Source organism: Microcaecilia unicolor, chromosome 7 (assembly GCF_901765095.1).
Source record: "Microcaecilia unicolor chromosome 7, aMicUni1.1, whole genome shotgun sequence".
NCBI classification, from domain to species: domain Eukaryota; kingdom Metazoa; phylum Chordata; class Amphibia; order Gymnophiona; family Siphonopidae; genus Microcaecilia; species Microcaecilia unicolor.
The window spans coordinates 224,016,611-224,029,942 of record NC_044037.1 but is presented as its reverse complement, the minus strand read 5'-3'; the positions used below and the strand labels follow the sequence as shown (position 1 = coordinate 224,029,942).

Here is a 13,332-nt window from a genome sequence, read left to right as displayed (position 1 = left end):
TATAAGCTGTTAAAATAATTGTTCCCATATTAAATTACATCCTTAGTATGCATCCAATGGTTTTACCGTAACCTACACCTGTATTCAATGCATTAGATAGGCTACTGACCAGACCAGATTTTTATGAAAATTAACACCCCTGAAATTGCTTTTTAAAAAGCTAAAGTTCCTAAAGAGCAAGGGGTCGCTTCCCAGATTTTTGCATCCTACCACAATGAATATGGCTTCAAACTAGCATATTGTTCCATGAGGTTACAGATAATGAAGAGTTGACCAAGAGAAGTCTAGCTGAAACTACTACTAGGACAACTGAACTCTCTTCCTTAGTATGTCCCCCAAATCTTTTCAGAGCTTAAATCCAATACAGTCATACTTATATGCATATAAGAGTTTGTTGGCAGCATAATATTCTAAAGCTACACAATAATCTAAAGCTATGTCAAAACTGGCACAGTAATTACTTCGACAGTGGCAGTCAAACTGGAGACACTGGAAACTAGTGCAAGGGAAGTCACCAGTTGGTATTTTCAATGAATCCAGCTGAGTTACTGTATCAAGGTGAGAAGTATAGATCTTTTGTAGTTAGGGAGTAGTGGTTCCCAAACCTGGTCCTGGAGGCACCCGAGCCAGTCAGGTTTTCAGGATATCCACTACTACTACTACTATTTAGCATTTCTATAGTGCTACAAGGCATACGCAGCGCTGCACAAACATAGAAGAAAGACAGTCCCTGCTCAAACAGCTTACAATCTAATAGACAAAAAATAAAGTAAGCAAATCAAATCAATTAATGTGAACGGGAAGGAAGAGAGGAGGGTAGGTGGAGGCGAGTGGTGTTCCACAATGGATACTCATGAGAGATTTGCATGCAAGTCTCCCTCATGACTATTCATTGTGGATATCCTGAAAGCCTGAGTGGTTTGGGGTGCCTCCAGGATCAGGTTTGGAAACCATGGAGTTAGAGGATACTGGGGAAGCAAGAAAAATGTGTAAGGCTTACCTTGCTTTTCCTAACACTGCTAATCAATCTAATCTAAGAACAGTTAAGGTTTAGGAAAATGACTTTACAAGCCCAGCTACCACAAAGATAATGGGAGTAATAATGGAGTAGATTTATCAGGGTATCTACTTGCACCAAACAAATTAGTTCTGAGGACAAAAAGCACTAGGTGGGCACATTAGCACATATAAGCTACGAGGATGGTATGGGATTTACGTTCCAAGACGTATGAAGAGAGGCTTGCTGACCTGAACATGTACACTCTGGAGGAAAGGAGGAACAGGGGTGATATGATACAGACATTCAAATATTTGAAAGGTATTAATCCGCAAACGAATCTTTTCCGGAGATGGGAAGGCGGTAGAACGAGAGGACATGAAATGAGATTGAAGGGGGGCAGACTCAGGAAAGATATCAGGAAGTATTTTTTCACGGAGAGGGTGGTGGACGCTTGGAATGCCCTCCCGCGGGAGGTGGTGGAGATGAAAACGGTAACGGAGTTCAAACATGCGTGGGATATGCATAGAGGAATCCTGTGCAGAAGGAATAGATCCTCAGAAGCTTAGCTGAAATTGGGTGGCGGAGCAGTTGGGGGGAAGAGGGGGTGGTGGTTGGGAGGCGAGGATAGGGGAGGGCAGACTTATACGGTCTGTACCAGAGCCGGTGATGGGAGGCGGGACTGGTGGTTGGGAGGCGGGAAATACTGCTGGGCAGACTTATATGGTGTGTGCCCTGAAAAGGACAGGTACAAATTCAAGGTAAGGTATACACATACGAGTTTGTCTTGGGCAGACTGGATGGACCATGCAGGTCTTTTTCTGCCGTCATCTACTAATGTTACTTTAAAAATCTTTCCAGGTTGACATAGTAGAATAGTTACCAGTATGGGATAGAATTAAAAATGCACACTGAAATCTGATGAGGCTTCATAAACAAGAATATAGTTTGGAGATCCTTAACACTTGAAACAAAGCTTAGATATCTTTCTATCAAAATAGTGATTAATGAAAAAACAGTGTTAAGCATATGCACTTCCATCGCATGATGAAGTCTAACTGTTAAATATGAGTGCATTGCTTGGGGTGGGGGTGGGGAACAGGTTTGCTTATGAAGTCATAAGCATGGCTGCCCGTCACCAAATTCACCGCAAATAAGGTATATGTAATATGCTACTGTAGTACTGTTGTATTTGCGGACTAAGATTATGGTAGTGTCATTCTCTTTACTTGTTATTAGAAACAGAATGAATTTGAACAGAAAACATAAAATGAAAATGGTTTTAAAAACTTAGCTCTCAACTGAAAAACAGTATTACCATCTCTACCTGACAAAGGGCTTTTTGTCCTGTATAAAAGAATTAGAACTGGCCAGGGAGATTGGGTGGCGTTATCTTCACTGATTTTATTGTTACATACTTCAGGCTGTCTAGTGAAGCGTGATAATCAAATACTGGAAAAAACGTAGAAGTGGTGCAATGAGCAGAAACAGAGATACAGTTTTTAAAAATGTAGAAATCCACCCAGAAAGCTGCCCTAGTGCATGTACCCTGCCATCACTATCCTCCCTATTACAAAAGAAATACCTTCAATGCACAGGAGCAGGTCCTCAATGTGCCAGCATTCAAATCCCTACAATACCTGTGTCTGGACACTAACTCAGGTTAATATAAAATCTTATTATGTGGTTTCTTTTCATTTAAAACTCTGAAAAGAGTTACAATAAGTATGAAACTGCTCAAACACAGATAAATGTGAATTTCTTTTACAGTAACTGAGGCATAAAATTCATACTCCAATCTTGCTTCCAGTATTATGAACTTATAAGCCAAAAGAATCTGCTGAAGCAATAAGGTATGACAGCAAGTGCCTTATTATAAACACTGCCACAGAGCTAGCAGTACCACTCTTTACATGGTGCAAGTCTATGCAGTAAACCTGCATTAAGTCACACTGTTAAATGAAATGTTTCTTTAATTATTAAAATGTTAAGCTCATTTATTATTAAAATCAATTGTGTTCTACTAGTCTGTTTAACCCCTCTCCCACACCCAATAAATAAAAATCAACTCCTCTTCATTAAGGGATCGCGCAAATACCTTTCTGTGCTCCTGGTGGGGCCTCGTACATGAAATTAAGCCCATTCTTTACACGCTCATCCCCAAGAAGCAATCTAAATAAGAAGAAAAGGAATATAAAATCTAAGAACACTTCACAAGATTTATGTAAACCTAAATAAGAAGAAAAGGAATATAAAATCTAAGAACACTTCACAAGATTTATGTAAACCTAAATAACTTTTCTTAGATTTTTCTGACAAAGTCACGAGTCAGTAGTGCAGTGCTTCTCCTAACCTCTTACATTTTCAGGATTACCACACTGAATATGCATGTAACAGATTTCAGCATAACAAAGACCCATTATCCCCTAATTCTATAAAAGTTGCCAAAAATTGAATGTGCTAATTAGTATCAATTGGCTTTTTAACAAGCCATTATTGGCACTAATTAGATTTAATTAGAACTTACACAAAAAAGCATGGAAATGGGAGGGGCATGGGTGGAACAGAGGTGTTACTAGTATTTACCCATGTTAAAGAATATGGGGTACACACTCCAATTTAGGCACATACAGTAGTTGCACCAAGTTTCAGCTGGTGCAAATGGCTGCACCTAAAGTTAGGCGTGATCCCTGGACGTAAGCGCTATTTTATAAACCCATGCCTAAGCACAGCTTATAGAATAGGGCTTTTTTGGCGTCATATATAGAACTCGCCCATACATACTCATTGGGGTAATTAGATGTGCCTCCAGGAATGGGTTGAGAAGCAAGGTTTTAGTGATTTGTCCTTTATTTTTATTTTCAGAACAATTAAGATGAACTCTAACAATTCTTGACAAGCAGGGCAATTAACGACTGGCACCATTTAGTCTGGAGGAAGCCAAATTTACTAGAACCACTCATGAACTGCCATTTTACTGGTACAGATTTGGATATTATGTAATAGAACATCTCACCTGTTATCGTAAGAATCCTGTTCTTTAACATACTGTTGCATAAGTTCTTCCTGTTTTTTCTTCTCGTACGAGATTTTCTGCTCTGCCATCCATACCTATTGAATAAACATGTTTGATCAGCAGTACTGTAATTTTTATATGTAGTTTAAGACAACTGCATCTCTCCCTTGCATAATGCCCTCAGTTCTATTATAATACATTCTGATTTTAGGTTTTAACTGATCAACAATAATAAGCAACCCCTAATTAACAAAGGAGAAATTAGATCTTACCTGCTAATTTGCTTTCCTTTAGTCCCTCCGGACCGGACCAGGATTGGACTGTTGGGTTGTGCCCGCCTACCAGCAGGTGGAGACTGAGAAAAACTCTGACTCTAGAGAGCCAATAGGAGCCCTGGCCATGTGACCTTAGCCTCAGTATTTGAATAACAAAGCAGGAAAGAAAGAAAGAACTTCTGTGCCGTATGGAATCCTAGCAGCCACAAATTCCTCGGCAAAACCGAGTACTAGAGCTCACCAGCAACTCTCACCAGAGAAGTGGTATGGCCCATTTGTATTAGAGCTCACCAGCAACTCTCACCAGAGAAGTGGCATGGCCCATTCATATTAGAGCTCACCAGCAACTCTCACCAGAGAAGTGGCATGGCCCATTCATATTAGAGCTCACCAGCAACTCTCACCAGAGAAGTGGCATGGCCCATTCATATTAGAGCTCACCAGCAACTCTCACCAGAGAAGTGGCATGGCCCATTCATATTAGAGCTCACCAGCAACTCTCACCAGAGAAGTGGTATGACTCACTTAAGGTTTCATATATATTCCATCAACTGAGCTCACCAGCAACTCTCACCAGAGAAGTGGTATGACCCATTAAGGTTTTATATATATATATTCCAGCAACTGAGCTCACCAGCAACTCTCGGCAGAGAAGTGGTATGACATATTTAAGGCTTTATATATATTCCAGCAACTGAACTCACCAGCAACTCTCACCAGAGAAGTGGTATGACCCATTAAGGTTTTATATATATTCCAGCAACCGAGCTCACCAGCAACCACCAGAGAAGTGGTATGGACCACGCAAAATCTTTTTTTTTTTTTTTTTTTTTTAAACATTCCACGTGTGGTAAAGGAACGAGTACACTTCCAAACTTAATAAAAGAATCTAAAGAGTTGATAGAACACGGGAGGGGCCTGGTCCGGTCCGGAGGGACTAAAGGAAAGCAAATTAGCAGGTAAGATCTAATTTCTCCTTCCTTAGCATCCCTCCGGACCGGACCAGGATTGGACTGTTGGGAAGTACCAAAGCAGTAATCTTACGGGAGGGACAGACATTGAGAATGTGGTAGAGTCCCTGAAGACACCCAAACTAGGATTAATACGAAGCCAAAGCTTGACGATCCAAGAACCGCCAATAAACTAAATAGAATGACTACAAAGCAAAAAAGCTGAGGCTGAAAAGTCCAAGCGACGCTGAACATTGTCCCCTACCAAGTGGCCGCTATATATTGTCCCCTACCGCATCAGTGCAGCGCAAAGGACAGAGAGACTCGAGAAAAAACGACTGAAAGAAGGATGACAAAGGTAGAAGCAGAGCCGCCTGGAAACAAAAAATTGCAATGAAACTACCTCAGCTGAGAAAGTGGAAACCGAAATCCTGAAGTACAATACTCCAGATATTGTAGACTATTGCTGACCTAGCAACAGATTGGAAGTATGTCAAGCCTGTCAGTGAGAAAGTACCTGATCACTAGAAGCTAAATAGGTAAAAACAAGAATGCAGTTAAATAGTATGCAGAAGAAGAAGGTACCTAAATCCTTGCTGCAAACTAGACTGAAGGTCCAAATAAACTGACAGCCGCTGCAGTTACCCAACATGAAAAAAAAAAACATATCTCAGAGCGCAATTCAACAGAGAGAAAGAATCATCTGTAGCTGTTGCCTCTGCAAGCCAATCACCTGAGACTCTTGTCGTAGACCCCAATTAGTGAAAACGGGAATAAATCAACAGTAGACACTTGTTAGTACCTTTCATCTGTTAGAAACATATAGAAGTCCATAAAACACTACACAGTTCCAGGAACAACATGTATAGAATGTTTGTACGTTTAGGAATCTAGCCAGGTGCTCATGGTCTGGATTGGCCGTGGACAGAAAGGTGGGCTCAATAGGACCTTTGAGCTTTTCCCAGTGTGGAATTACATATGTACTTATGTAGTAGAACTATAAATATACATATATATTTTCACAGATGCAGCCATCAAAAAACTGGTCACTGTGTATATGCTCCCGGCACACCTGCAGGAAGAATGCTCAATCTCAACCACCAGACCACTAGTGAGAATACAGAGGCCAACTGAGCGGAGGGATTCCATCAGAGATAAATATCTGGATAGGAGAGGGCATCTATCTCTGCCGCTGACAAGTCTTTTTAGCAAGAGAGTAAGCGAGGCACATGGAAGGTCAGAGCGAAAAGAAATAGTTGTAGAACTGGGACCTCCCCTTAAGGTACTATCCACTGAGAACTCTTTTTTTTTTTTTTTTTTTCTTCAATGGTCACAAAATTGACAGAGTGAAAAGCTGCCCAAAAAAGACTACCGAGACTCCAAAGCGAATGAAGAAAAAATTCCTTCTTGGGAGCTAGAAAGTAAAATTTTACTCTGCAAAATAGAGCAAGGTAATGGCCGAAGGCCCAAGAACATCCAGAGAAAACAGAAAGTGGGACGCTTGTAGAGAAGACAAAAACAGTCTGCGCCAACTTGACTAAACAAAGAGAGAAAAAATAGAAACATGCTATGAAATCTAATGAGATCACACGAGAGCTCAAAAGAGAGCTCAAATGAGAGACCTGGCTACATGCACCCCATAACCTAGGGTGTGCCTGAAATGCACCACCTGTTGCTTGACCTGACAACTCTGCCAATAAGACTGTCTGTAATGAACCAGACATCTATGGAAAGGATGAAACGACGAGACGTAGTTTCATGAGCGCCGCTGCTACTATGACCATAACTTAAGAAAAAAGTGCGCGGAGCCGACGCGAGACCGAAGAGCAGGGCAAGAAAACTGGTAATGAGGACCTTATCATCCTCGTATCACGGACATTACTCCTCCTATACTGAGCTGTACTAAGATGTACCGACCCACATCCATAAGAAATGAATGTGGTACTTGCAACCTGGATTGACCACAACTGAGAACAGGATGCTGGGGTTAATGGACTCTTAGACTTTCCCCGTATGACCATACTCATATACTAATAGCAAAAATGCACAGGAAGTGAAAGAATCCCCTTCCAATTGAAAGGAAGGTCTGGAATGAGGACATATAGAATGAAAATGAAAGGATCACCATATGTTGAGCGTGGACTGAGACACACTGGCCTTTAATTTTACCGGATCTCCCCAAACCTCGTATCATGTCATGTCTCCTTCCTCACTGAGATGTACAGAGATGAACAGATGCACACTCACAAGAATGAATGTGGTATTTGCAATCTGGATTGACCCCATCTGAAAACAGGATGGGGACTCTTGGCCTTTCCCATTATGGCAACACTTATGCCCTTATGGCAAAAAATGCACAGAAAATGAGTGAATCTCCTTCCAAGAGAAAAAAACTCTGGAGAGAGGAAGAATAAAATGAAAATGAAAAGGAATAGACCTGGAAAATACCTATTACGGAAAAGGTGGTGAATTTGTGCCACAGGAGACAAGACTGTACCTGACGTCAAGAAAGCCTGAAACAAGACCCTAAAATCTGTAAGGAAGAGAAAGGGATAGCAGATGTTATGGATGGTCATACTGGACAAAACCAGAATGTTTACCATGTGCCCAGGCTGAATAGATAGAGGAAACAAAAATACAAGTAGATGGCATGAGGACCTCCCACTATCCTTAAGTGGGAGAAAATGCAAATTGACCTGATAACTTTACTCCCTAAGTGGACATATATCTTGTAAGTCCTAGAAGAAAACTAAGATAACACATGAGAAACTCCAAGACAGTTGGAAAGTAGAGAAGATGTGAATAAAACATGCCTTCTAAGGCATCTGAGAAAACTGGGTGCTCGGTAGACAGGACTGAGTCTCCTAGAATATGAGAACCATCTGAACCATGTAGCCTATGCAACTGTCATCTGCTATGCCAAAGAGAACGCATAGCCATGAAAGAAAATTGCTGAAAGGAAGTAAGACCGTATGTCCAGAATTGCAAAGTACGCAACAATTGAGTATCAGACAATGTATTTCATTGCACATGGCATCTGAACCATATAGCCTACGCTCTAGAGAACGTTTGTTAAGATCTTAAAACACTGTATAAGAACATAGCCACGGAGGAAAATTTCCTGAAAGGAATTAAGATCTTATGTCCAGCATTGTAAAGTACCAAACAATGGCACCTGAACCAGATAGCCTATGCCATAGAAAATGTTTGTTAAGTTCTTAAAACACTGTATAACATCATAGCCATGAAGGGAAATGCTTGAAAGGAGCTAAGATATTATGGCCAGATTTGTAAAGTACTAATCAATTGACTATTAGACAATGTAGTCCTATTCACCAGGAAATGAGAAAGACACAGAGTGACACACACTGGACCTCCATAAAAAATGCGCTAGACAATAGCAAAGACCTTTCCTCCAAACATCACACACAAGGGAAAGGAATAGGAAATTGGTTATTTTGGAGCTGAGATATAATTTAATTCGCCCCATTGTCTAAAACAGAGAATTCCCGACTGAGCTGCACTTTGAAATCGGAGTCTTGCCAAGAACAAAGAAATCGCCAACTGAGCTGCACTTTAATTCACAACATTGCTAGCAACCAAAAAGTCCCCGACGGAGAAAAAACAGAGGGAAAAACAAAATGAGCGCCATTCGCATCGTAACATTTCGTTTTTTTTTTTTTTTTTTTTTAATAGCTTGAAAAATACATGTAAAAATTAATTGCGGGGAAAATATACTACCAATTGCCCCAACTACCGGAGAAACAATATCTCCTTTCCATTGCACAAACAGCCAAACACAGTAAAAGCAGAAAAACGCTGCCGCATCAATGGAAATTGCAGCTGCAAGCAAAACAATGGCGGCCAAGCGCGCCAAAATGAGAAGAATAAAGTTCGGGGGAGAAAACCACTGACCAGACCGACGAAGAAGCAGGAAATCCGTGCCGCTGAAAAACAGATAACCTCCGATGTCGCACAAAACATGGTTTAGCCTCTGGCCCGACAGGAACCGTCAATACAGCTCCCAAGCTATACAGACCTGTCCAAGAGCGAGCACGCGCTTAACAGTTCGTGCCTCTTCTTTTTTTTTTTTTTTTTTTTTTACAACTACCGCCGCTAACAACGCCGGATAGCAGAGGAAAAATAATGAAGATAACAAAAAACCACCGATTAAAGTCACAGACGCTGACTTTTCATTTTTTTTTTTTTTTTAAATAGCTCCGCCAGAAAAGAAAATAAAGACTCTTCAAACAGAATAAGACAGAAGAGCTACCTGCTCGTTATAAGCCTGGGGAAATCAAAAACTACTTCCTTTAAATTCCTTTCATTTGAATTAATTCTTTTAATTTTCTTTTACTTGATTTAATTCTTTAAAAACAGCTGCCTATTAAAAGTGGCTGCCTCTCCCAAAGACGGTACACCTTTCCAGAGAAAGGGACGGCCCTTCCCTGCTAAGCCAGGGAGATGGGGAGGAAGGGGGGTGGACTCGAGACACCCGAGTTTAACACCCCAGAGGCTGTCAAAGAAAGAAAAGAAACCCTGTCAAGCCTCTAATTACGATTCCAGGCACAGAAGAAGTATTATAAATATATCTGTAATATCTTATAGTGAAAAAGAGAGAGAGAGACTAATGGGCTCACTTCCTACCTGCTGAGAGACTGAGAAAATACTGAGGCTAAGGTCACATGGCCAGGGCTCCTATTGGCTCTCTAGAGTCAGAGTTTTTTCTCAGTCTCCACCTGCTGGTAGGCGGGCACAACCCAACAGTCCAATCCTGGTCCGGTCCGGAGGGATGCTAAGGAATATGCATTTTATTGGATAAACACTGAAAAGTTACCACTCCCCAGACACTCTTACCCCTCCCTTGATTTGTCTTGTATCCTCCACTCAGTTTTCTGCACCAATGACTCCTAAGTGGCATAAATGTACATATGTGAATCAGAAAAGTGTGTCCAGGACGATTATCTGTGGTGTGAAAAACATAAGCTCTCTGTATCCTTGAACTCCCTAATAAGCTAGAAACAGAGAAAATTATGGCAGATAAAGCCCATATGGCCTATCTAGTCTGCCCATCCATAATCTCTACTATCCTCCTCTGTCTTGAAGGTCCTATGCACTTGTCCCATGCTTTCTTGAATTCAAATACAGTCCTTATATCTACCACTTCCACAGAAGGCCATTCCACATACTCTTTTACAAAACAGCTGTGGCTATCCAAATATATTACTCCCAAGCCTGTCCCCTTTCACCTTCATTTAGTGCCCTCTCCTTCCAGAGCTTTCTTCCACCTGAAAGCATTTATGATATGGAGGTACTATCAACTCACCTCCCCCACCTTTCTTGAACGCAAGAAAGCCAGAGAAGAAAACACTTAAAATTTACAACTTATGAACACCTAAGAGAAGAAGTCCTAGATATAATGGTCTGATTAACAGCCAGGAAGAAACTAAGCCACTGAGGAACGACAATAAACATTGAGACAAAAGTTCAGCAATCCAAGAGTTCCATGTCTGCACAATAAAAGTCTAAAAACATTTCTCGAAGGATTATGCACTGGGTCACAAGTAGCACATTTCCTTAAAAATAATGGCTTGGTGGGAAGAGATACAGACCTGACAAGACAAACCAAAAGAAATATCAGGCCCCAGAGAGATCACTGTTCTTGCTTTTCAACTAAAAATAATATTAGGGAACTGGTTTCAAAGTAATACTATGCATATAGGTATGGAAATGCAGTCATAGACAAGCAAGCATACATATAGCACGCATACACTGCACGGTCTTTAACAAAGTGGGCTGAGCGTCTTCCAAAGCTCAGTGATAATTTTCTTGAGAAATATACGACAGCTCGAAAAAAAAGTTTAAAAGTGAAAATATTTAAAAACATTAAAAAATAAGGAGGTTTTTAACTGCCGAAGATGATGAAGCCCTAGCTCTCACCTCAAAATTGAAATGGTGTAGCGCTTCTAGAGGCATTTTCCTCCAGTAAAGCTATATGTATGCTTACTTGTCTATGACTGCGTTCCCTTGCTTTTCAACTAACATCGTTATTACACATTTCCAATACTATAAGGTACTTAAAATAACAAATAGAAATACTAGGATGTGCTGAAGTGGAGAATATGAGAAGCAATGCTCGAACAGCAACACCACTAGATCTCTCAGAAGCAATATATTCAAGCAGAAGTGACCACACACTTCAGTCAAACAATTCCTGCAGTCTCTAAGGTGTACAAATGAAAAAGGAACTTCTGGAGATATGGAGTTCAGGCAGCAGAATTTAACATGGAACCCTAACAAATACTAAAAACTCTTAAAGGTGCAGAAGAATGCAAGATTATACCATGACAGTAAATTCTACACCTTTTTGAACTTGCTTACTCCACTTTTTAGCAATTGTGCTATGGTCAATTATAAACTGCCCTCCAGATTTTTATATGTTGGCAGTGAACAGTATTAATATCTAGAAACACATTCTTAACAGTACCAAAACCATGCCACTTGGCAGCAGTTGTGTTTGTCACAAACACCAATTTACTAGATATCCCACGACGACTGTACAATCATTTCTCTTGAGCTTGTGAGAGGTGCAAGTCTAATGCAGTTCTACAATACTAATGTACTTTTTACTCAGAAGATTTTGGAATTATGCCAACAGGGCTGTCTTCTACCAAGACATTTTGTTTCTTTACAAAAACAAGAAGATGTGAGCATTCTCCTTGAAAATCTTTTCAGCTGTCCCTGCTTTGTTCCTGCTTTCTATGGTTGCAGATGCTGCTAGCTCAATGACCTAATGTAGATGTATTAACCAGTGTTATCCACAGCCCTAAAGGGTGTGGTTAACACTTAGATAGGATTTTAGATAGTGCTGGGGAGGAGCCGGCTGTCTTGGTAAATGTGGGTACCAATGACATAGGAAAATGTGGGAGGGAGGTTCTGGAATCCAAAATTTAGGCTCTTAGGTAGAAAGCTCAAATCTAGAACCTCTAGGGTAGCATTTTCAGAAGTGTTCCCTGTTCCACGCGCACGGCCCAAGAGACAGGCAGAGTTCCAGAGTCTTTTAAGTGTGGAGGAGGGTTTTAGATCTGTTAGGAACTGGGCAACATTCTGAGGAAGGGGGAGCCTATTCCGGAATGATGAGCTCCACCTTGACCAAGGTGGTATCAGGCTGCTGGCATCAGCATTTTAAAAGGAGATAGAGCAGCTTTTAAACTAGAAACTGGGGGAAGGCCGACAGTTGTTCAAAAGTGCATGTTCAGAACAAGGTATCTTTCAAATATATCACCAAACAGGGAAGATAGGGTATCCCAATAGTGAGGTTGCAATAGAGACCATAGTAGATCAGGTGTCTTTAAATAAAAAGCAGACAAGATTTTCAAGATTGCAGATCATCACTGTCAACTGCTGAGCAAGATATAAAAATAGGAACAAACAGTTTGAAATGTCTATATGCAAATGCAAGAAGCCTAAGAAATAAAATGGGAGAGTTACAATATATTGCACTAAATGAAAAATTAGATATAATAGGCATCTCCGAGACCTGGTGGAAGGAGGATAACCAGTGTGACACTGTCATACCAGGGTACAAATTATATTGTAGTGAAAGGGTGGATCGAATTGGTGAAGGGGTAGCACTGTATGGTTAAGGCCAGTCTTGAATCAAATAGACTAAATATTTTGCAGCACACAAAACACAGCTTGGAATCCCTATGGATTGAAATTCCATGTGTAGCGATAGGAGTGTACTTCCGTCCATCTGACCAGGATGAACAGACTGATTTAGAATGTTATCAGAAATTAGGGAGGCTAACAAATTGGAGAACACAACAAAAATGGGTGGTTTCAATTACCTCAATATTGACTGGGTAAACATATTATCAGGACATGCTAGGGAGGTAAAATTCCTTGACAAAATCAAGGACTGTTTTATGGAGCAGCTGGTACAGGAGCCAACAAGAGGAGGAAAAATTCTAGACCTAGTCCTTAGTGGAGAGAATGATCTGGTGCAGGAGGTAATGGTTCATGAGCCGCTCAATAACGGTGATCATATGATCAGATTTGATATCAGTTCTGGAGTAAGTACATACAGGAAAT

General features: G+C 40.7%; 1 protein-coding gene across 1 annotated transcript in view; it reads right to left on the bottom strand.

The window, feature by feature from the left end:
• Positions 1 to 13,332, bottom strand: part of CIR1 (corepressor interacting with RBPJ, 1) — a 69,064-nt gene that overhangs the window by 49,810 nt on the left and 5,922 nt on the right. Inside the window, exons 2-3 of the mRNA XM_030209119.1 lie at positions 4,014 to 4,108; positions 3,096 to 3,169 (exon numbers count right to left, since the gene is read on the bottom strand). Of these exons, the coding sequence (XP_030064979.1) occupies positions 3,096 to 3,169; positions 4,014 to 4,108 (169 nt within the window). The remainder of the gene's footprint in view (positions 1 to 3,095; positions 3,170 to 4,013; positions 4,109 to 13,332) is intronic.